Raw genomic sequence first — 23,443 nt, forward strand, 5'->3', positions numbered from 1 at the left:
TTCAGGACCATGCGAACTTCACGTGCAAATAAGGGGCCAGGAGATACTAGCATTTCCTTTGTCTTTCCCAGATTTGTCATGTGATACACCTGCACAGTTTTAGAATCTGAATTTGTTTGAAGGTTTCCCCAAACACTTGTTTCTCAGGCTCATTAACAAAAGGCATTGTATTCTGGATGATTCCCATGGTGAAGCTTATTGAGCTTTGGTGCTGTATCCGGTGTAGTCACCAAGAAAACAAGCAAGGAAACAAGAAACGCTTTCAATTTTATTTAGTGGAACATCCGCCAGGGAAAGAGCTGTATCAAGATTGGGAAAACTTTCCCACTCAAGACTGCTTCTCAAGTGGCCTCTAAGCCATGCAGAAGTTAAAGCAGTAGGTGTATGTCCTCTGCCTGCTCTTGGCATCTTGCTATGAACAGGTAATAAACAGGGAGCACAGAAACCGTGCAGCTGAAAGACCCCGCCTTTAACACACTGTGTATGTATAGTCCATGTGAATGGATACACATGATTTTGGAAAGTGACACAGCATATCAAATGGTTGTTCCTGCAAAAAGGGAGAGTGTCCCACCTCTTCCTTTGCAGGCAGTAACTTTTGTGTGGCCCTTTTGAGCTGCTTCAGCTATTAAAACTGCTATAAAAATATTCCCTTTCCTTTTTCAATTTTATTTCATTCACTTCATTCTTTGTTGCTTGAGGAGGTTGAACTTGATGAATCAGAGAGGTGTTGAAGCAGAGGGAATGTGGGATGTGCTTTGCCACTCACAGTGTCCAATCATTAGACCCCTGTCCCATAAAACCCAACCCCAAGGAAAGGGAAAGAGGGTTGAGACATACTTTGGACAAACTGGACATGAGACGAACACCAGAACATTGGCTATTGCTGGATTTCATTTCTAAGTTTAGAAATAATTGAGGGCCTTAATAAGAAAGAGCTTTTTTCATTGAGGATGGAAAGCTTTCACATTCTTGCGTATCAAGGGCAGCCCCAAGCCAAGAGGAATTGTTCATATTTACAGACTCTGTTTCCTGGAGGCATTTACTAAGTTTGCCTTTAGCAAACCAGCTATTTGTGGGAATGTAGGAGAGAAACAGGGAACCTCTTTCATTACATGGAGGAAACTCCAGCATCATGTGTATTTGCTCCCAGCTTGGCACAGATGTTTACATTCCCCTTGAGCACATATTTACCATGTCCAGCAATCCCAGCTGAGAGTGGGAGAAGCCCCGTGTTGCACCTCACCATGTCTGTTGATGGACTGAGACCATTCACATGCACATTCACAGTGTGCATGCGTGCAACCTCCCAAAACTCCATGTTCTTCTGAGGGTGTCCATCAGGGTCTCTCCACACTGAATTTGCCCATTTTAATTTTTGCTTTAAGGATGGGAGAAGTTTGTTGAGGCTGTCGAGTCAATAAACATTCTCTTGCTTAGTTGAGAGACAGTGTGTAAGATGTCTTGGTCTGCTCCAGAGCCACAAAAATCTTATTGCATTTAAAAAAAAAAATTATGAGGGAGGTGGGAGGCAACACCCTGTAGGACTCATTTCAACTTTTTCCATAACAGGTTTAGGTGGTTTTGTGAGCCAAGTTGCCAGAACTAAGATCAGGCATGGCTTCAGGTGCTTTGTGCTACACTGGCACTCTCAATGCACTGCCCTTGTCAGCCTTTCAGTCTTTTCTTTGTGAGAAGAGGAGAGAAAGGCAGCCTCAAACTTCAGAGCAGCTTTCCCCAGTCTTGACCATGGCCACCTCTTCCTCAGAAGAACTAGATGTTGTTTGGAGAGAAGCAGTGACCCTGTTTATTATGAAATCTGTCACAGCATCTTGCATGTTTTAATTTAACATAATTTGGGTGTAATAGGAAAATGAAATCAGTATTTGAGAATGGTGAGAGAGAGAGGAGTATTCTCCACCAGCCACAAACCTGCAGCAGACCTTGAAGCTCTCCTTGCTTGACCCCTCCTCTGAACTCTGGAGTGTCACCTGGAAAGTCACAGAATCAGGATGGGAGATGACCAGCAGAGCTGTGCCCAGCTTGTGCTGATGCCCTTCCCCTTGCTGCCCAGTGCTGCCATGTGCTCCTGCATGGTTAGGATTGGTGGCTAGTGGGACACATGGACCATCAGCTCATGGTTTTGGAGAGGAATAGGTCTCCCACCAGTCTGACAGCACTGATGCCCAGATTTTGCTCTCTAACCAAAGCTTCTGTTGGCCATTCCCTCAGGGCTGCAGCAAGAGGGCATTTTCTCCTCTCCCCCTTCATTAACAACAAAGAGCCCTTTGTGTTAATCCCAGTGGTAATTTTGGGGCTTTTAAATATGCTTTACTGCTGGTTTGTTATCACTGTCTCATTAGCATGCTGTCCTCCAGCTGAGATGTGCCTGGAAACAGCATGTCCTATCTGGTGGCCAGGGAAAGATGTGACAGTTTTTGGCATGGGAAAGAATTGGGACTCAGAGGGTAGGGCTAGGGTGGCATGTGGAATTTACCTTTTTTTTTTTTTTCAGCTAAATAAACATATAAAAACTGTATGTTCTTGTTTTCTCTCCCTTTCTCTTTTTTAACTTTCTCTGACTTCCATGGTTTTGGATCCAGTGATTGGAAAATACAGTCAACTTCCAGACTCAGGTATGATTTACGGACAAATCTGTCTCTTGTGGGAAGCACTCTCCCAGGAACAGGTAGATCCAAAAGGCCAGAGCCAAAGCACCCAGAGGAGAGCTGCTGCCACAAAGGGGTGCAGGAGTGAAGTCCACTTCTGTGCAGTGCCTTGAGACCCCACTGACAAGCAGGCCTGCTCATCTATGCTCAGCCTCTTTGTGCAGCATCCCCTCCACATAGACTCACCTCTGCATGTCAAGAGAGGGTGCAGAGGTCGCCCAAGGTCTGACATACAGGGTGAGGCTTTCTCAGAAAGTCTCCTGAGAAGCAACATTCCCAGTTCAAGAATCTCAGATTTTTTTTTTTTCCCAGAAAATAAAAGGGGACTAAAACACCTTAAGGGCACTTTAGATAAGGGGAGTTAAACACCTTAGAAAATGCTTTCCCAAGATGAAGTACTGCAGGAGCAATGCAGTAACAAACTACAGGGGAATAAAATGTACCTTTGTGTATCAGATTTGATGGATCTGTCCTTGCCCAGTTTTTCCAAGGTCTGTTCTGCTGAGCAGCCATGACTCGCTGAGGGGGTCAGTGGTGTAGCCTCACCTTCTATGTAGGAGTGGCTAGACACCCGTTGGTTGCAGGGTGCTGTGCCCACATCCTCATCAGCTGGCAGAATTTGCTCTCCCCTGCAGACTTGGGGTGCATTGCAGAAAGAGCTTAGCCCTGAGCAGGCTGTAGCACATTTCAGCAGATGTAACCAAAGAGCTCCCAAATACCTTTTGCTCTCCTGACAGCTGATACATTCAGCAAGAACAAAAGCAGGTGTTAGTTTTCAGTGGATCCAAGCCAAACAGTATCCCTGCTTGGGACTGCACAAAGCAGTTCTTTCTTCAGGCAGGGCTTGGGACGTGTGTGTGTAGAAAGGTGAGGGAGCACTGGCTGCAAAGTTCCAGTCCTTTCCCCAGTGTTCCTGTCAGGCATGATGTGTTCCCCTTGTATGGTGCAATGGTGTCTGTGAGTGATGTGGCCTCCTTGCTGGCCAGGACAGGTCACATGACCATGTACAAGCCCAGTCAGAGATGTCAGCCCTGCCACAGGAGGTGGCAAGCAGGGATCCAGTGAGAGATGTACTGTCATCATGGTCAGAGACAGTTTCCTTGAGCTTTGTTTAGATTTACTGGGGTTTCTGCAAGTGCTTGATAGACACTGTTTGCTCCTGGAAACCTTGCTGCCATCCAGCTGTGAAATGATTGAGCAAACAGCCCTGGCTTAAGGAGCGCCTCGCCGTCCTTGGCATCTCCTGTTCTCACCCAGAGTTGTCAAACTGGGAGTTACAACAGAGGTTGCAGACTGATCACATGCAGAGAGAGGGGAGCACTTCTAGTTCTTTCCTCTCTTGTCCTGGAAGCCTCTCCAGTGCCCAAGCCCCTCTGAATGAGGTGTTTGGCAGCTTGAGGAACACTGCCTGCCTCCACTTGTCTGTCTAACATGAGAGGGAAAAGGCTGGTGCCTAAAAGACTGGACAAAGATTTTGGGTTTTTTTCATGGGTTTTACCTTTTCTGTGGTGTCTGAGCATAAAAATCAGAGATCACTGCCATTTTTTGGCAAGACATTATGGGTTTTTTTCATATGGTGTTTGTATCTCAGGTGCTTGGGGAATGGATTTTATAAATACCAGTTTGAAATTAGTATTACAAAATTACTCAAGTTCCTGTTGAGGGAGAAGAGTAATATAAACTTCATTGATTGTACTCTTCCTTAGAAGTTTGACCTCATTCTTACTTTTTATGAACACACTTTTCTTGCCAGGTATGAGTGACAGTGTCAAAGACAAATTCTCTGTTGCATTTTCCATCGTGGGTATGTTCTCTTCGCATGCTGTTGGAAGCCTCAGCGTATTCTTCTGTGCTGAAATCACACCCACAGTAATCAGGTGAGACTTTGGAGCCCCACTCAAAAGATGGGGACAAAAATATCCTCATGTAATTGATAATGGGCCGTGTAACTTAACACGTTGCATGGGAGGGGAAGCCCAACTGGAGCAATTGGAGACCTCACAGCAACTTGGGGGCTGCTTTTTGCAGTGGCTGCGGTCAGTCTGTGCAAGTAAATGCCTGTCTGTGTATAGAGAGGCTTTGTTTGCCATGGCTCCACCTTGTGTCCCGTCGTGGTGATGATCAGCAGGCCTGGCAGCACATGAATTGCAGCTTGGTAGGGTCTTAAATACTCGGCTGAAGCAGTTTGTGTGATGGAGCATTGTCATTGCTTCACTAACTCTGCGGGGTTTGTTCAAGCAGCAGTGGAGTGAGTCTGCACCTTGATATTAAAGGAGGAATTCCATGACTCTGCAGAGGAGGGCATGGGTGCCAGCAATGCCCTGCATTGCATAGGGCAGGTTAACCAGGACAGCTGCAGGGGTGCTTCAGTGGAAGGAAGGTGTTGAAACGTGGGTGTAAATGCAAATGCTTTTGGTGCATAGAGGTCCTCTGCAAGCCTGCCTCTCTGCCTTTATTGCAGATAATGCTGTCTTTCTCTTCACATACAGACCTATCTTAGCAGAGGCTCAAAGTTTTTCTAAAGAGGAGCACTTTCATCCTGGGGAATAGGAGAAATCAGACAAATTATCTTAGTTGGAGAGTTTCCCATAGCACATCTTTGTACGGTCAGGGGTTTGTAGCATTTTATACATGCACTGTTATCTTTCACAGCACAAAGGTTGTGCTTTCAGCAATGCCACAGCAATTCAGGAGTTTGCTCTGATTTCACTGAATTTCCCAGGAATGTAGGTCATATGAGTGGGAGAGAGAGAGAGTAGAGGAGAGAGGATACTTTTTTTTTTTTGTCCCCTTCAAATTATATGCCTTTTCAACTACTTTGCAAAAGTACTATTGCAAAACTCTCATCTGAGTAGCCAGAGTCTCCTTGCTCCGTGGTCTTTTTTTTCAGACTATCTAAATTTGTGAATGTATTTTACGAATAACATTACTTCCACAGGAAAAGGCAGTGTGAGGAGTGAGATTATAGAGCAGCCTGAAACACTAGCAGCTATTCATTTATGTGTGTGTCAATCAGTTTGTTGTTTTTATGCCTTTTTAATTTTCTCCTTGGCTCTGTTTGAAAGACACACAGATAAGGAATTGACCATGTCAGCCAGAAGAGAACCTGCCAAGTAGGGTCAGATGTGCAGTCTGAACTTAGCAAGCTTTCTTCCCTTAAATCACTTATGTTGCTACAGGGAGGGGGACAAAATCTTGGCTGGGAGCCAGAATTCTGCTTCCTCTGACTCTGCAGGGTGACACCAGGCCGGTGACAACAGCTAGATATGCCTCAGGGTCCCTGTTTATTTATAGAAGCGATGACACTCTGCACTGCTTTGTGATCCTGCTGCCACAATAAGATCCCCTCAGGATTGTAATTAGGAGGTGTAGCTCTGGACAGTGCATAAATCTGTGTCATGCAGAGGTGTGCTTAAGCTGCCTTCTGTCTTGCCTTTTGCTGGGCTCTGGCTACTCCCTCATAACCTGCTTTCCAAAATGCCACCCTGGATGCCCTTTGGGAGTTGGAACTAAATGATCTGTAAGGTTCCTTCCAACCCAAACCATTGTATGATACTAATATGCTTTTGGTTGGATCTCAAGGAACCTTAAGGAAAAGGAAAGAGAGCACTGGGGCTGTCTCTGGGATTTCCCTGATCAAATCCATTGTCTGTAAATTCCTGAGAGTGGAAAATAGCACTGCCATTATCTGGGGTAGCAGTGGCATGACAGCAAACCCACAGCACCCATCCATCTCTGCTGCTGTGGTGTTGAGATGAACAGTTCCAGGAGGAGAACAGCCAGACCTTCATCACCAAGAGGTGACACCTGCTCAGGAACATGAACATTCCACACTGTCACGTGTCACAGAAGGATCCTTGGGATCTGTGCACTGCACCCCAGTCTCCTGGCAGTAGGCAGGGGGGGCTTCATCAAGAGCTATCCTTCTTTGTACCTGGAACTTCAGTGCAGACCTCCATGCAAATGCTGAATTAAAGCACCAAGTGTCACTGATAATCCACATGGAATAATCTTCACACCACTACAGCCTGCATGTCTAGTAAATGGGAATAGGCTGAACAAAATACAGCATGTCCTCTCTTCATCCTCCACATTCTCAGTTACTGTGAAGTGGAAGACAGTTCTGCCTTTTTCTCTGTGTCCTGCTTTTGTGCCCACACAGCCAAAGAGTGGGCAGGAGGGCTGAATTAGGGCTTTTTGTCATCAATAGCTGGCTCAAGCCAAATTTCCAGTTATTGAGGAATCTTTCCTTCCTGACCAACCAGGAGCCACTTGGCTCAGTCACATTCACAGAGAGGCTCTGCACCCATTCACAGCCTCTCATCTTGGGGTCCCACCCCCAGAGCTCAATCTGCAGCTGACACCACACCCTGCCCACCCAGCTACCTGCACTGAATGCATTCCCCAGCACAGTGGGATGCAGGGCTGTCTACTGGGACCTGAATAAGGCCTGGCTTCTCAAAGGTGGTGCTTGCTCCATGAGGCTGGGGTATTACTTGCATCTCTGGCCTAGGACTGAGTGCACAAAATATCCCTTATGTACAGGCAGGGAAAAGCTGTGGAGGTTTTCAGACTGACTTTGAGAAGTAGCTGGGCTGGAAAACCTGGTCTGATTTCAGTGCTGACTCTGCTTTGTGCAGGAGGCTCTCCCAAAGCCTTCTTTAGCCTGGGCATCTCTCTGGCTCACTTGCACTCTGAGCATGTTGCGTGTTGACTCATTTGCTCAACACAGACATGGATGTCTGAAGGCAGGAGTAACAATTCTCTGCTCTCCTGAGGAGCGCTGAGAAGGACAAGACCCTTCCCTTAGGATGTCAGTGAGGATGTCTTGCTGCTCTCTGGCAAAACAGTGAGGTAGCAAGCAAGGAAATTCTACCCCATGAAACAAGCAGGACCTTTCTGAGGACAGAATTTTGAATTTTGCAATTTGCCTACATTAGGACCATAAACCCCATGCAAACCATCCTTCCCCACTGTCCTGGGGGAGCAGGAGTTGGGAAAGTGGTCCTGATTGATCATCCATGGGGCTGTGCCATGGGAAAGCCCTCCCCTCCCCCAGAGCAGGCACTGGCAGGCAGAGGTGCAAGGGAGAAAGCTGGGACTCGCTGTGGGTGCCAGCAGCCCTCGCACTCCCTCTCCAGGCTCCACTCTGCATCTGGAGAGTGTCTGAAGTACAGACGCTGGCCCTGCCGTGGAATTCCTTGTGCTGAGGAGGAGCAACGCCCCAAAGAACTCAGAATGTTTTTCTTTTCCACCTGCTGCCCCCTGTCACCTGCAAAAACAGTGTGAATCATGAGTGTGCTGCCTCTTTTGTCCTATAGATGTTTTCCTGATGTGCATGGAAACAACAAAAAATTCCTGAGAGTATTTTCAATTTTCTCCTTTTTTTTTCCCCTTCAAGTTTCACATCTGCAGTGTAGTTAAACTTTAAAGAAACCCCTTTTTAAGACACCCACTGAAATGTACTTTCAAGCCTTCCTCTGCCAGGTTTTGATGGCACTGGAAAAAGTAATGCCTACTCTAATTACTGACGTCATATGGAAAAACTTCCACCCCCCCACCCCCCCCGTAAATCTGAAGCCACTTGACCCATAAATGACAGAGCCGTCTTTGTTATTGCCTTTTCCCGTTTTCTTTCAGCTTGCTTGATGTCCCTCTACAGCAGCATTTAAAACTCACCTCAGGTTCTTCTCAGGGGGGTTGAGATACAATTTAGCCATTGCAATCACTGATGTAAATGAGCCAGGCTTTTGTTGCTCCAGAGCCAGCTTGGAGAGAGATCTGCCATGCATTTGGGACTGGTTGTGTCAATTACTCATGTGAGAGTATTAATGAAGTTGCAGGGAGGCCAGTTGCACAATAGTTGCATTCAGCTGGGTTTCTAAATTGCCATTGGAAAGCTGGCAAGTTTTTAATAAGGGCTTTTGCAGCATTTGGGGAAGTCACTGCTGTCTGTGAAAGATGCTCTGCTGAGTCTGAAGAACTGGAACGTACATACGTGAATTTTTGATCCAGTCAGTGTCCCAAGAGATCTTTTGAAACCCATGTTTGCTGTCCTTCAGCTGTCAAGTATGCAGCAGTGAAGATTTTGGAAAGGATTGAGTGAAGATTAGCTTTAACACTGTGGTTGGCTGAGTGAATTTGGCATTTGTAGGTTTATTTGTACAGAGATTTCCAGGATGCTTAATAGTCAGGGAAGCTGGTTTTATGCCAAATATTTGACATAAAGCAGCCCATTTGCCTTCTGCAAGCCGTCTTCTGTAAGGGCCAGTTGTTGATAGTAACAGTTCTGCATTGGGCCAGGAACTGAACCCCTCTGGTCTGCAGAGGGTTTGGGAATAGATGGCCTCTCCCAGAGGAAGTGTAGGAAGTGTGCTGCCCTCGCAGGCTTGGTGGGGAAGCAGGGTGCCAGTGATTAAACTCACAGGGAGGTCTCCCTCTGCAGGCAGCAGTCTTTGGAAAATGAAGGAGGAGCTGCCACTCTCACAGATTTTTGTTAAAATGAGTCATTTAAGGACGACCCTCTGCTGGCAGGAGACCTCAGTCGTGTCACAGCAGGAGGGTATGGCCTGCCCCAAAGAAACACCTGCAGTGCTACTTCTGTGTGGGGGCACCCAGCAAAGACAGATCCAGGATTGTGTGGTGTGCCAGGCCCCCTGCACCAGGCTCTGGGGATGCTGATGAGGAAGGCAAGGAATTGCAAGAGAGTTTGCTTGCATAGCCAAGCATCAGGAGAGAGCACTGAACTGGCTTTTCACAAGCAGCTTCTGTGCCTCTAGCTGGAGGAAGATGAGTCTATTTTCACACTTCTTTTTTTCTGAAAATTATGCATTTTGTTACACCTTCAGTGTGTTGAGAAGTTCCAGCCATAACATGATTTTATATAGAAAATATTCTAGCAGTCAGTGTTTGGTATAATGGATTGTAAAGTCTAATCTCCTGCCTCCACTACCGAGTGGTGCCAGATACTTTAGAGGCAGCCAAAATTGACTTCTACACTTACTGCTCCTTGGGGTGTCTAAGTGGAGAAGGGTGGCATGCTAAGAAAAATCTGGTTTTCCCTCACTGAATGTGGGAATACTTGGAACTGGGAGTACTTTTGAGTGCTGTCTACACACTCACGTGGTGTGTAGCTTCTCTTCTTCTTATGTGGGGCTGTTCAAAGGGTGTGAAATGATACTTGAGTGTAATTATTTCCCCCTCTGCTTGTGTTTGCAGGGGCGGCGGGCTGGGGCTGGTGCTGGCCAGCGCGGGCTTCGGCCGCCTGACCGCCCCCATCATGGAGCTGCACAACCAGAAAGGTTACTTCCTCCACCACGTCATCTTCGCCTGCTGCACACTCATCTGCATCATCTGCATCCTGCTGCTGCCCGAGAGCAAGAACCAGCACCTGCCTGAGAACATCCCCGACGGGGAACATTACACCCGGCAGCCCCTGCTGCCGCACAAGAAGGGCGAGCAGCCCCTGCTCCTGACAAACTCTGAACTCAAGGATTACTCTGGCCTCCACGACTCAGCAGCTGTGAGCGACGGCATCTCGGAGAACACCACTGCCAACGGGATGAAGTAGACGTAACTGGGTGGATTTTTTCCCCTTCTCCTTTTTTTTTTTTTTTTTAAATTTTATTTCCCCTTCTTGTATTTCTTCTCTTCCTTTTGTATTTTATTTGATGCTGTTGTGCAGGAGGAGTTGCACTTTGGGCAAAGGTGTTTTGCACAGATTTTACAAACCAGTGATGGAGCAGACACAAACTTAGAGGAATTCAACTCTGCTACTAAAGCAAATTTTGGCATCTTCAACAGTCGTGCAGATTACTTTTGAAAAGTTTTGGGGGAAAAGACTCATTTGAGAAAAGACCTGGCTGGCAGTAGCCCTTCAGAACTCTTTTTTTCCTGCCATTAAATATGTATATTTATTTTGATTTATTCTCAAGAAGCACTTTATTTCCTTTTCCCTTCATAGATCACAAAAATGAAGCCATCTTTTAAGAGGTGCAGCCATTCCAAGAAAGAAACCATGGGGGGAGGGGGAGTGTTGTTTTCTGTTTTGTTTTTGTGTTTCTTTAAAGGAAAGAGGGATTCACTGCAAAGTTGAATTGACTTATTCTTAGACTTGTGCAACATTCTTCTGCCTGTCTAGAAAGTCCAAGTGCCCAGATTGCCTGCTGTGTTTGTACACTAAAAAAAAGAAAAAGAAAAGCAAAACCTGTTGTGACTCAAACTCTGACTGCATTTTAGGCAGCTTCTATTTGTCTTTATAGCCCATGTGCACTTAAAAGTTACTTTCTAAATTAGTCCTTTTTTGTTTTCACTGAATGCATTGGAGAAAATCCTACCCCAACAAGCTGATTTTTCAATGAGAATCAGCTTTCTGCATTTTAAGAATATATTAATCTATTTTAGGTGGTTGCCACTGGTCCTTAATTGTAATGTAGATGATGCAAATGATTTGACTAATGATGCAAAAATGAGTTTTGTCTAGAATGGTGATAATTATCAGGAGGCCCAGGATCTCTGACTGCTCCAGGAAAAAATCATAGACCAGCAGTGATATATAGTCAGGAGCATGGGCAATGATCTGTACCTTAGTTCCAAAAGGCACCATAGCTGGGATATCTGCTCCTGGGAAATGAGTGTCCTGGTATTTATTGTCTTAAGTGTTTTTAGAACCAGGGTTTGGGTTATTAATTTAAGTGGGAAAACTGCTTAAATGACTGTTGGAAATGAATTAATTGATAACCTGTGAATAATGACTTACTGAGCTGTCTTGGGCTCTTAGGGATGTGTTCTGGTTCTGACCCAAGAATACACAATGGACTCACCCTTATTTCCCCACTTTCCTGACCGCTCTTGTAAGATTTTAGTTCAGGAAAAAAAGTTTACTTAAATTTGATTAATTCTACACAAAGTGAACATCCAGTTTACCTCCTGCGGTGCAGATGGCACTTTGATAGTGGCCGCTTGACTTCTCTCCTCCAGCCCCCAAATTATTTCCTTTGGCCATTGGCTTTTGGTTCTCACTCAAGAGAACACCGTGAGGATCTAGTTCAATGCAAGGACTCTGTAAACAGCTTTCTTGCATTGTAGTTAACTCTCCCCTCTCTCCCTCCCTGTTCTCCTTTCTCACTCAGGCCATCCATTTGTGATTGCTCGGTAGTGCAGACGTTCAAGCAGAGCAGCAGGATGTCAATGTTGTACTGACTGTCCGTATGATTGCCACTTTGTTTGATGTACATCTTGCCTTCATATGCAGGAGAAGAGCTCGTTTGCACTCTCCTCCTCTACCTTCCCTCGCCCTCCCTCCCTTGCTGTATATATTGTCGATTAACTACTGTACCTAACAATTTCCATCCTCCATTAGGCTGCCAATGTCCTCTTACAGCTCCCAATAAATCAGAGATCCATGCTCCCCGGCAGGCCATGCAGTAAAGTAGCACAGCCTCAGATGCTGACGCATGCAAGGGGACAGGCAGACCTGCAGAAGCAACAGAGGTGGTTGCATTCAGAGTAACAATGTTGTCCTAAAGCTGCTAGTTTTTACAGAGGATGATGTGGACATTCGGGTTCTTCTTGAGCCTGGTAAGAAACACTGGACCAGTTGATGGTAGTTTCGCCCAGTTATAAACACTACTGTTTTTTTTCACCTTTGCTAAACTTGCTGTGACAGCAAGAGCCTGATCTTCCTTACACTCAAGTTTTATTGTCAGGCTTGAGTGTGCAGTTGCTTCTTTTTGTTCTGTGCAGAGACCTCTGGAGTCTGTGTTCACCTAAGGACAGAACCCAGCCCTTCCCCACTCGTGCAGTATTCACACCAAATTTGTGCAATACTTTTTGCCTTCGATGCGAGATGCAAGCCACACACACATTCGGGGACGAAACAAATGGGTTCACAACAAAAAGCTGAAGAAGCAAAACAAGGCTTCAGGGAAGAGAGAAAGGGCCTGGGAGAGGAGAAGGTGCGAGGGCAGAGGCAGAAAGCAGCGCCCTGCCATCCATCGTGCTGTGGAGCCAGCGGCTCCTTCCCTCGTGGTCTCCTTCATGGCCCGTGTGCTCACGCTGCAGTACAGCTCGTGCAGACCATCCACAGGCCTGTGAACCTGGCTGCTTCCAGCACTGTCAGTGGTCCTGGTGAGCTCACTGCTGCTGTCCACAGCGCTTTATCGTTTCCTATTCTGGTGGTTGCTCTCCGATGACAGACAGGCACAGGGAAAAGAATACTTGTTTAAACATATCAACATTTAGATAGTAAATACATTAGGTGACAGGAACATGCGGCAATTTTTTTTTTTTTGTTGGGTTTTTTTGGTTAAGAAAAAATCTTAGGAAGTTGATTTGATTTGCTGCTTTTTTACTTGAAACCAGGTAGTCGGTACTGATCTGCAATGAAGGGAGCCCCAGCTTCTCCAGTCAGTCTGGCCCTCTGCCTCTGTCACGACAATAAAGCAAAAACTAACTTCCTGCCTTGGCAGTTCTAGTTTTGCTCCTTTTCATGAAAACATGAGCACTTCTGTGATGATTATGTTCTTCCACACATGCTCACAGAGTTGGAAAGCTTTCACTGAACCTATCTTGTGTGGAGGAGCCAAGTACCAGGTGATGCAGCAGGGCAGAAAGGAAGCATGGGGATGCTTGTCCTGCCTCGTCTAGTCCTGCAGCAGGGCAAGGCTCTCTGCTGGGGTCCCAGCCTGCTGCACCATTGGCTCCTTGGCCATGTCTCCTCTGCAGCCATCACCAGGAAAGGTTTTTCTCAGGCGGCTCTTTCTGGCCACCACAACAGGGAAGCAGTCCAAAGCTGTGCTGTCCATTTTTGGCCTTTTTCTGTGAACCTTCAGTAACCTCTAAGCCCATCAGTAGATTTTTCTTTGGGTTTACCATTTAAGGGCTTTCTCCATCTATCTAAGTTCAAACAAAAATGTGAAGTGACATTATGCTTGATCTTGGGGGTTTTGTCCCCCTTGTAAGATTTCAGTACTGCTTTTGTTGCCAGACACACTGCAAACAGATAATACCTGTTTGCAAGTGTTTTGTGGCCACGCTGAAAGGGGGTTGTGAGATTTACTTTTGGGTTTCACTGAGCAGGCTTTTTTTGTTGTCGTCCTTTTTAGTGGAAGTATTTTACTTAACTGTTGCCACTTCCTGGAGACAAACACTTTATTGGTCACCAAATTGGAAGCAGAAGTGCCATTATCTGAACTCTGTGAATGTCAAGTCAAGTTGCGCCTGTAGCTGGCACATAAGACAACACTATTGAGTGGGGGGATGATCTCCCCCACGGTAACTTTTTTTTATTTTATTTTTTAAGAAAAAAATGAAATTACGAACCTCATTTTAAATGTGTTGTGTAAAATGTTTTGGGAAAGGAGTATGGTGTGTTTTGTCTAGTGGGCGAGATCTCCCTCCCCATTTCAGTTTCTGATGAAGTTTTAAAGAATCGTGTTACTGTATGTTTTGATCATGAATAGTCTGGTGGTGCTTCCTCATAGCACAAGCTTAAATCAAGTACTGAAAACAGTCTTACAAGCTAAATGTCTGCATGATGTTACATCTGTTGTACCTACTGAGAAGAACTTTGTATGTAAATGTACAGAATAAAATGATGTTGTCCCATCAGTTTGCTCTCCCTGGTCTGGCTCCCTTGCAGTGACTCTCAGATACCCAGCAGCAGCTGATGCCTCAGCAAGTAGCCCTACCCTGCTCTACAAACAGAAAGAGCTGTTTGTAAATCAAGCTAATTAAAACAGCACATTGATTTGCAAGTAATTATCCTTTACAGTCAATTACAGAAGCATAGTTGACTCTGTTTCCTCGGTGGTGTAAATTAAAAAGAAAATACCCTTCAACAGTTGCTTTTTGCTATTCTGATCTTGAGCTGCAGCCAAGGACAGGCAGCTGCTCCCACCAGGTAAGGAGGGGCCCTCTGCACCCATACCAAATCTGAGACACTGAAGCCACTGGGTGTTCAAATGCTTTTGGACAGGAGACTCAGCAGCTGTGCCTTCTACAGCAGCAGCCTCTCAGTTACAGGTTTTACTTGCTGCTTGTTGCACCACAGCAAGGTAAATCCTTCACTTTTCTGTAGGTGCTTAGGGCAGTTGTCTAGGAGCAGTACCAGCAGTTTAGTAGTTTTGGTTTGTATCTGAAGGTGATGCTTGAGCTCAAGTCAGGGCTCAACTCGGAATTAAAGAAAAACATCAAAACCCTGGAAAACGTGGCTAGTTAACTCCTGGTTGCCATCTCATAAAACAAAGCAGCCAATGGATATGCCTTTGAAAAGATACCCATCCTACCTGAAAGTAAGGCCAGAGATGTAGCAGCAGGTTGCTTTTCACTAGTGGTCACGGTAGTAGACCGCTCTGATTTTATGTATATGCTCAATTTAAATGTGATGCTCTTCTAGCAGCCTGACAGGTTTATCTATTGCTCCAGAACTTGGCTTGTGCTTTTTCCTTCTCTGTAGTCCTCAGGGATGCATAAATAACTCTTTGTGAAATCCTTCTCATGTTCTGAGTGCCCAAGGGATGGGAGGAAATCCATTGTTTAGCACCAGTACTACAACCAAGAGGGGCTAAAAGGACAAAAGTAACACTCATGTCACAGCTTTACCATACAAAAATTAGGGGTTTCTTTATTTGAACACTAAAAGCTGCTATACTATGTTCAGTCCTAGTACACAGTTGATTAATTGTACAGATAGCATTTGGTACTGGTTTGCCATCAGACCCCAGTACTGTGTGGAGGCCACACACCACATGCAGTTTTTCAATCATGTTCATCCATTGCAGCATCCATTTGCTATCATGCTTGGCAGGGTAGAAAAAAAATTTCGCTTTGAAAATTCAAATTCTATTTGAAAAAAAAGAAAATCCTAGTCAAATGAATCTGTATTTAATAGCAACCACAAATTCAATCAAAATACTATAAAAGAAATATACTAACTTAATGTCAGTGTGAAAATTGCAGTAAGTTTTTCTGAAACAAAACCTTCATCTTCTTTTACAATGATGCACAATCAGAACTTGTCTGGAAAAGCTGTCATTTCTTCTTTGATCCTGTTTTCTATGAGTAAGGTGAAATTGCTGTCTGTGTTTTGAAGATTGTAGCTGACAAATATCTGCTTTTTGGTCTTGCTGGCTAAAACACAAAAGAGAGTAGTCAGCCAGAGTTTATTCTTATGTAAAAGAGATTATGGTATTTGAGCAAGCCTCTAAAAAAGCCACATCATGCAGATTTCTAAGATGTTCTCCACTCTTGCTGTGCTGGGTGCAGTTAGAAATGAAAAGCAGAACAAGTCCCTGACCACTGGGGAGTTGGGCAAGATTTTGCATATCACAGAAGTGAACAATATAAGACTGGTGACTGTCAACTAGTTTTTGACCTGACACAAGACACCACTAGCCACTGGAGAGCCTTGCAGAGCTTGTAGTGGATTTTTGGACCCATGTTAAATATCTTACATTGTAAGTGACACCACAGACTGTACTGGACTCAGCACTGAAATTCAGAGTTTGTAAACCTTAGAGGGAAAGCGCTCAAGAAAGTCATTGGCCCAAATTAATTAAGTTCTGTTTTTTTAATGAACCTTAAAAGGCCCAAAAAGCTATGCACCAGTTCTGTCTAAGCTTGCTATCAATTTTGTTTCCATTAACCTTTTTTCATACAGTGTCCATGAATGCTCCAAGAGGCTGGAGAGCCTTTGCTGAACATGATGAAGCCAAGCACAATTTCCAGGCTACTGCAATGACAAGTACCTAGAGAGAGGTGCTACAAAATTAAGAGCTGCCCTCCATGACAGAGCTAATTAACAGTGACAAAAAAACTGTCCAGTCCGACAAGAAGACTTAATTATCAGAGTAGAAGAGATAACACCGAGAAGTGTTTTATAAATAAAATGCCATCCTACTTAGATTTTACCACAGTAATATAGCAAATTTGTGGCTCTCCTTATATATTACTGAAGCTAAACTTTTTGAAAAATGTAAGCACTATACAGGGAAAATAGGCACTAAATTTAAATTGAGTTGTGTAAAATAGAAGACAAAAAATAGTATTTGGGTCACAAAATATTCTTGTCCAGGAATGAGCTGGGAGCTAATGACCCCAGACACAAATCAGACTGTTCTCCTGAATATTCAAAAGTGTCATATGGATTTTTAACACTTCAAAATAGAGACACTCAGACTTCTAAGATTTTAATCCTTTCTAAATAGGAAACTAAATAGTTAAATACAGAAACCCATACATATGTATGCATAAAATGTAGTTAAACAACTCCTTTAAGGCATTTTAATTATGCAAATGATTTTTTTATTATTTTCTATCCTAACAGGTTACCAGCTTCCTGACTCAGTAAGTAGAGCTGCTTCTGAAATGCAAGGATTCATTTGCCTTTTAAGACTTGGCACTACAAAATGCTGAGATAATGCAGCGTGGTGCTCTGATTGCAAAAATTAGCACCTGGCACCAGATTTCTGTGGTACAAAGCAGCATGTTTTGTAAGCAGTAGTGCTTCATCATCATGCCCTAAATGAATGCAATGCTAATTCTGAACTAATTAATGCTGTTATCCCAGCTAACAAAACTATATAGTGCACTGCAGTGTCAAAACTCAACCTCTTAATTATGTTTGCCTATAGATCTCTGGGATGCTGCTCCAGTTCCCAGGAACAGTGTGAATCTGGGAGTCTCTCTGAGCTGCCTATGCCAAGGACCTCTGCTCCCAGGGCTCTGGCCCAGCTCTGAGGGGCAGGGGGACCTTTTCTGTCCCTGCTTCCTGAGGATTCAGTTGGACATGTGCACTCCTGCAGAAAGGACAAAAGGGGGCATATCTTATGCCTCTGTAGAAGATCATCTACAGCTTCAGAGTAAAGCAGAAAACTGCAAAGGACAAGGCTTACCTAAAAAGCCCTCCAGCAGGTCTGCTTCCCATGCAGCCTGGGTAATAACCCCTGTTCCACTGGCTCTTCAAAGTGGAGGAAAATCATCCTTGACAGCCATCGTCCGGGATGTGCTGAGTGCCAGGAGAAACTACAGCAGCACAGATCTGCTCCTACAACTTCATGTACTGAGCAAAGGCCCAAACAAAAGCTTGAAGAGGAGCGCAGAAGGAGCAGAAGAGGCAGGACAAATGTTAAACATGAGTTTGTAGACGATTTATGCTGGAAAAGAGGTGATGAAAGTGACAAGTGCCCAGGTGAAAAACACTCAAAGAAAAGGCTGAGGTGATTTTCACCAAGAGTCTGCCAGTCCCTACAAAAGGAAGATTGAAGACATGGCACTAATCAGTACTGCAGCTCAAAGAACTGTGATTTCAGGATATGCACGTAAGGGAGGCACTAATGGACAAGGATTTTCTCAAGAACTGGCCTCCAGTATCCTACAAGAAACTTTCTCAGGATGTGGGTTTATTGACTAGTGAGACACATTTGTGCCAAAGCAATCAGGCAGGTTGGTGGAAAGCAGACCCCGCACCTCTTAAAAGCAGATATAGATATATGCAGAAAGAGGACTAAGGATGAAGTACATGTGTCTTCAGAAAAAAAAAAATCAGAAATAAGGAAGGAGATAGAGCCAACACATGAAATGCAGCTGTTGTGGCCAAGACCCCTACCAAACTATCCAGAAAGCAAAAGGAGAATGTGTGCACTGTGATGCACAGCAGCACTGAAACTGCTGCTCCAGGTAGGAAACCTGGCGTTGCAGGAACACTTGGCAGATGATGGAATGCGACTGGCAAGTGTAAGAAACAGAAATAACCATGTGAAAATGGCACCTCATGCTACTCCTGCTAGTGCCTATGGAGACAAGAAACTGCACAGAAAAAATGGTGACAAACATGGTGGGGGGAGGAAAGAGGAGAAAAACTGCCTGCCTGAAGTTACCACATGTCAGGGTGGTTAAAAAGGCTACCTTGGAAGTACAAATACAAGTCAGACTCGGCTGTGAATAGCATTTCTACTATTACAAATTGTGTGGGAGTAACAGGGATTTAAATTCCCAGAGAAAAACTAAACACCAATAACAGCAAAGCTGAGTATTTCTAGCTGAGGTGGAGCACAGATTTCCTTACCAAGCACTTTGTGAAACAAAGATAAGGGATGCTTGTGGATGATCTTGCAGATCCACTGGTCTCAGGATAAATATTTTTTTTTAAAAAGTAATAAATAAATTAATTTGGACTAAGTGACCATGTGTTGACCTACATTGCTGGACTATCAAAAGCCAGCCTAAAGACTATGGTGTGAGATTTCAAAAAGATGTGTTTCTTTTCCCTGAAGCTCAGGTAAAGAGCAAGCACAGAATTATTCAAAGCCATAAGTGTATTATTGACTTTCCCCTTTGATCCAAATGTGAAAATGGTCTATAGGTCTTTCTCAAAATAATATACCTTAACCAGGATCACACAAGCAAGAACAGTATATAAAAATAATATGAAAGGAGCTGACTGGCAAGGGAACCTGCAACCCAGTGGATAGATGTCATGGATACAGAGGAACGTGGACCAAAAGCCTAGCTGGGCCACAACTGGCTCAGAAATTTAAGATGAAATAACAAAAGACACCTAAAGCACACCAAGAAAAAGAAAATAGGAAGGTGCATTACAGTCCAAGGATAAAGAGTAACCTATAGACCAGCACCAAGCAACAGTATCAGTTCTCAGCAACAAAGTATGGGAAATTAGGAATGCAAATAATAAAAGTACCTTAAGAAAAAAAAAAAGAAAAAAAGGTGGCAAGACTGAGACAATTCACTAGGAGAAAAGTCAGGTGAGTCAGGCAGCCTCTGTTCTAGAACACTGAAAGAGCTAATGGAAGAAGTGGCAAGTTATTATGAACTTCAGCTATGAAACATGTAATAAATCCTTTAAGAGAGACAGCAAGCACATGTACAAAAAGAAAAAATCCAAAAGGAGTATGGCAATCACTAAGATAACTTAGAGCTGTCAGCTGGGCTGCAGTGCTACACAGAAGATGAGAGCAAGATTCAGAAGAAATGAGTGACAAGGAGACCAAATGGAAAGTGGAATAAATTATACTTATTATACTTTATCCCAAATAAATCCTCTCTGATTACATTTTTGATGACTTCCTATGGATAAGGCACTAATTACACATAAAGAAACTGTGTTATACAGTACCCCGTAAAATTATTACTTAAGGTGGAATGAATTGAACTCAGTGTGTAGAGAAAATTGTGCCACCAGGGTCGACTTAAACAATCTCTTTCATAGAGAAGTTGTTGTGAAGAAGAAAAGATGCTAACACCATTTTTCAAAGATTAATCTTGTGAGCAACACTTTTTTATATGAGGCCATGGAGAAGAAGGTGCTGTAGACTCATTAAAGTGCCTGACAATACAAACTCAGGACATACTGTCTGAAATGGAGATCAGCACACAGATCATTAATAATTCTGTGGCCTTTCCATCTGAAAGAGAGGAAGTAAGGTGAGACTGAGCAGCTCAGCATGCTGCTTTCAAAACTTGGTAACAAGCACCTCAGTATTTCACCAGTTGGAGCTGCATCAGCCACTGGTGGGTGATGATGAGTAACCAGCATGACACAGCTCTCGGAGCTGTGAAGGTGCTAGGATGTACTAGGCCATGTATTTTTCATCTTTTTAGTATGAACATGGGAGTTTGCAAGCTCTTGTTAAGATTCAGGATTTCAGCTACTGCAGCAGCTGCGACACACTGCACATGAGGGAAAAGGAAGCATCCCGAGCGGTGCCCATTCGGGTCAGCCAGATCAAGCCCAGGCATCTGTGAGACAACCCTGGGCTTCCCAGGCCAGAACTTCTTGGAATGTAGGGGCTAAAAAGTGCGAGATGTGATGAGGGTTGGCGTCATCTTCAGGTAAAATGCAGGTGCCTGGCATGACGGCTACCTCACCCACCAGCACAGCACTGTCACAGCTTTACAGAGAGGAGGTCACTTGAAACCCCACTCGACTGGTGCAGCATGTGCTGCCCCTGCCTTGCACCCAAAGCCAGGACAAGGATTTCAAATAATTCACTTCTGGTAGTGCACGGCGTGCCCAAGGCCGCTGACTCAGGCGCCGCAGACTCGTACACGGATGGGAAAATAAAAGTGAATCGGTGGATTGGATGGAAGCTGCCGGAAGCCGCGGCAGTGCCGGCTCCGCGGCCGGGGCAGCGCGCACAGCACCCCTGTGCACGCCGCGGCCCGGGCTGGTGGCTCAGGGCCCCCAGAGAGGCACGGCCCGCTCCCGACCCGCGCGTTCCCGGCGGGAGGCGGCTCCGCGCAGCGCGCCCCCGCAGCGCGCCCCCGCACCTACCCAAGCGCTGCGCCAGGCAGGAGGAGGCGGTGTCCGAGGGGTCTCCCAGGAGCGAGGCGGCCACCGGGATGCTGTCCTGCAAGCGGAGCACAGCAGAGGGCACGGCTTAGTCCCGGCAGCGCGGGGTAGAGGCGGCGGGGCCAGCCCCCAGCGCCGCGGGGCTCCGGGGGGCGGGCAGGGTCCCGGCGGCGACACTCACACGGGGGCTGCACATGGCGACGGCCAGGCTGGCCAGGGCGGGCGCGGCGCCCACCCAGAGGAAGAGCGAGTCCCGCAGCCGCATGGCGTGGAAGTGCACCCGCTGCTCGCCCAGCTGCCCGCTGAAGTCGTGCAGGGCGATGCTGCCCGCCGCTCCGCCGCCGCCCTCCTCCTCCATCGCCGCTCTTCCCGGCGCGGCCAGGCCTGAGCAGGCAAGGCCCGAGCGGGAGGCCGGGCTCGGCCCGCCCCGCGGCCCCGGGGAGGCGGTGCTCGCCCCGCCCCGCTCCCCCACGCCCGCCCCGCTCCCCCACGCCCGCCCCGCCGGGAGACACCGCCCCCGGCACCGGCCCTGCGCAGCCACCAGCTCCGTCCGGCTTGCACGCTTCCCATTCCTCCAGGGAATACCCGCACACGGACACGCACCCCGGTGCCCGCACCCCGCTCCGTGCACGCCCCGAGACGAGCCTCCCCTCCGTCTGTGCACGGACCCCGCCAGCACGAATAGGCACGCCCGGGTACAGCCCCCCGGGAGCGCGCCCCCTCCTTGCCCCCTACCCCCGAACTTGCACTCCCCCCGATCGGTGCCCAAGCCCTCCGTTTCCCACTATTCCCCTCCCATCCCAAAAGACACAGCTCCCTCCCGGTGCGCAGGCACACCTCCTGTGTGGGAACACACCCGCAGCCCCGGTGAGCACCGGCTCCGTGCACGGCTTCCCGCGGCTCGCACCTCTCCGGGCTCTGCCCCGCCGCCCGCCCGGCAGAGGGATAACGCGGAGGCAGCGGCAGGGATGGGGAAACCCCACTAGGTGGCAGGTGAACCCCTGCGTGCGGAGTCTCGCCTGGCACATCGACGGCTCCGGGGAGTCACCCGAGAGGTGCCCCGGGGTTTCAGACGAAAGGGAAAGGGATAGCGTGGTGCTGTGCAGCCTCGGGAAGGGGGAGCAAGGTCACAGCGACCTTGGCTTCATTCAGCTGTAGAGGTTTTCGGCATTGGGGATCTACAAAGCAAGTGATTCGGGTTCGCATAGCTCTGGAGAATATGGAGCCGTGAATAATTAAAAGCCCTATTTTGGGTGTGAATTCTGTGCTCATCACTCTTTCCGCCGCAGCATAGCAAAGTCGGTCATTACTGGAGATGATTTTCAGTAACTGTACCGTCTGTTGCTGATAAGAATATGGTCGGCTCCCCGATGGCCGTGGGCCCTTTACAATTGGAAACATGTATCTTCACGCCACCGGCAGGGCAATCATCTCTGCACAAAGAACAAGCACGTTAAGGGTGCAGATTGGCTTTTTAATCAGCATTTCCTCTGCCTCCGGTGTCCTACATACCACTGGAAATCAAAATTTCCATTTCTAAATGTTAAGATTTCATTTTCCCATTGAAGAAATGGGTGGACGGGAAGGAACCCTTTTCTTCACTTTTCTTCTCTGAGCCGCTCCAGTTCTCCTGGCATCTGCCAAAAGAAAATCCTCAACCCTGTGCTAATTTCTGCCCATGCTGCCGCACTGACGCTAAATCCCGGGAGGCAGCTAAGCCCGGCTCAGCTGCCATACCCCGACATCCCATGGCACAGGATCAGCTTGGAGAGAAGGGGGGGTCGCACACCACCTCCCCTGCCCTACATTTGTCACTTCTTGCACAAAGACTTATGGGATGTATGGTCTCGCCCCCCCACTATGTCTGTCCCCTGCCTCGCTGCTAGAACAGCATCGGGCTTGTGCTAGTCCCCCCATGACCCCTGCTCTACAGTCAGTCCCAGCCCTTTCCCTCGATGTGGGCTGGCCTCCCACAAGGTGAGGGACTGCAGAAGCTGAGAATTGTGCTGAGGCTCAAAAACCTGTCCCCACAGCCTGTTGCAAACTGTCACTTTGCCTGTGGCAGCTGTGAAAACAGACAGGCAAATAGGTGACAAAAGCCACCTTAAAAGGGAGAGAGTGTTGGCTGCATGCACTGTGCTCATTGCAGCTGCAGGTTCACTCTGCAGCTGGATAGGCAGGCCTGCCAGCTAAAACAGCCAGGAGCATTGCAGAAATGAAATTCTAGGAACAGGACAAAATGTCTGCTGGGAGCCACACAGGTGGTGGTGGTGAGATTCCTGTGGTTAGACACTTGCAGGTGATGGAAGAATTTGCCCCAGGCTTGTTTGATCAGTGGAGAGAGGAGGAAATATTAGGGCACAGTTCACCTGAGCTGCTTTAGGTGTCTCTTTTGAGAGAGAAGGAACTTCTCTTGTCTGGTTTCCATTAACTTGAAAGAAGGTAAGGTTGAAAGGTAAGGCAT

General features: G+C 46.6%; 2 protein-coding genes across 4 annotated transcripts in view; one reads left to right on the top strand and one right to left on the bottom strand.

Annotated features, from left to right (window-relative positions):
* The window catches only part of SLC22A23 (solute carrier family 22 member 23), a 109,223-nt gene extending 94,944 nt beyond the window's left edge, over positions 1 to 14,279 (top strand). For both annotated transcript variants that reach the window (XM_018914590.3, XM_050970542.1), the window contains 3 exons: positions 2,604 to 2,636; positions 4,423 to 4,546; positions 9,888 to 14,279. In XM_018914590.3, the coding sequence (XP_018770135.3) occupies positions 2,604 to 2,636; positions 4,423 to 4,546; positions 9,888 to 10,239 (509 nt within the window). In that variant the 3' untranslated portion in view covers positions 10,240 to 14,279. The remainder of the gene's footprint in view (positions 1 to 2,603; positions 2,637 to 4,422; positions 4,547 to 9,887) is intronic.
* Positions 14,280 to 15,267: 988 nt separating this feature from the next.
* Positions 15,268 to 21,396, bottom strand: PSMG4 (proteasome assembly chaperone 4). 2 transcript variants are annotated; one of them, XR_001992472.3, is made up of 4 exons: positions 21,161 to 21,396; positions 20,962 to 21,037; positions 15,606 to 15,800; positions 15,268 to 15,512 (listed from the first exon to the last, which is right to left on the bottom strand). XR_001992472.3 is itself a non-coding variant. In XM_009091281.4 (3 exons), the coding sequence occupies exons 1-3, from the start codon at positions 21,335 to 21,337 to the stop codon at positions 15,679 to 15,681; spliced, it is 375 nt and encodes a 124-aa protein (XP_009089529.1). In that variant the 5' UTR covers positions 21,338 to 21,396; the 3' UTR covers positions 15,268 to 15,678. The 2 variants fall into 2 exon arrangements, 1 of the variants encoding a protein (XP_009089529.1); XM_009091281.4 differs by having other exon boundaries at positions 15,268 to 15,800.
* Between the last annotated feature and the right edge of the window lie 2,047 nt (positions 21,397 to 23,443).

This window comes from Serinus canaria, chromosome 2 (assembly GCF_022539315.1).
Source record: "Serinus canaria isolate serCan28SL12 chromosome 2, serCan2020, whole genome shotgun sequence".
Lineage (NCBI taxonomy): Eukaryota > Metazoa > Chordata > Aves > Passeriformes > Fringillidae > Serinus > Serinus canaria.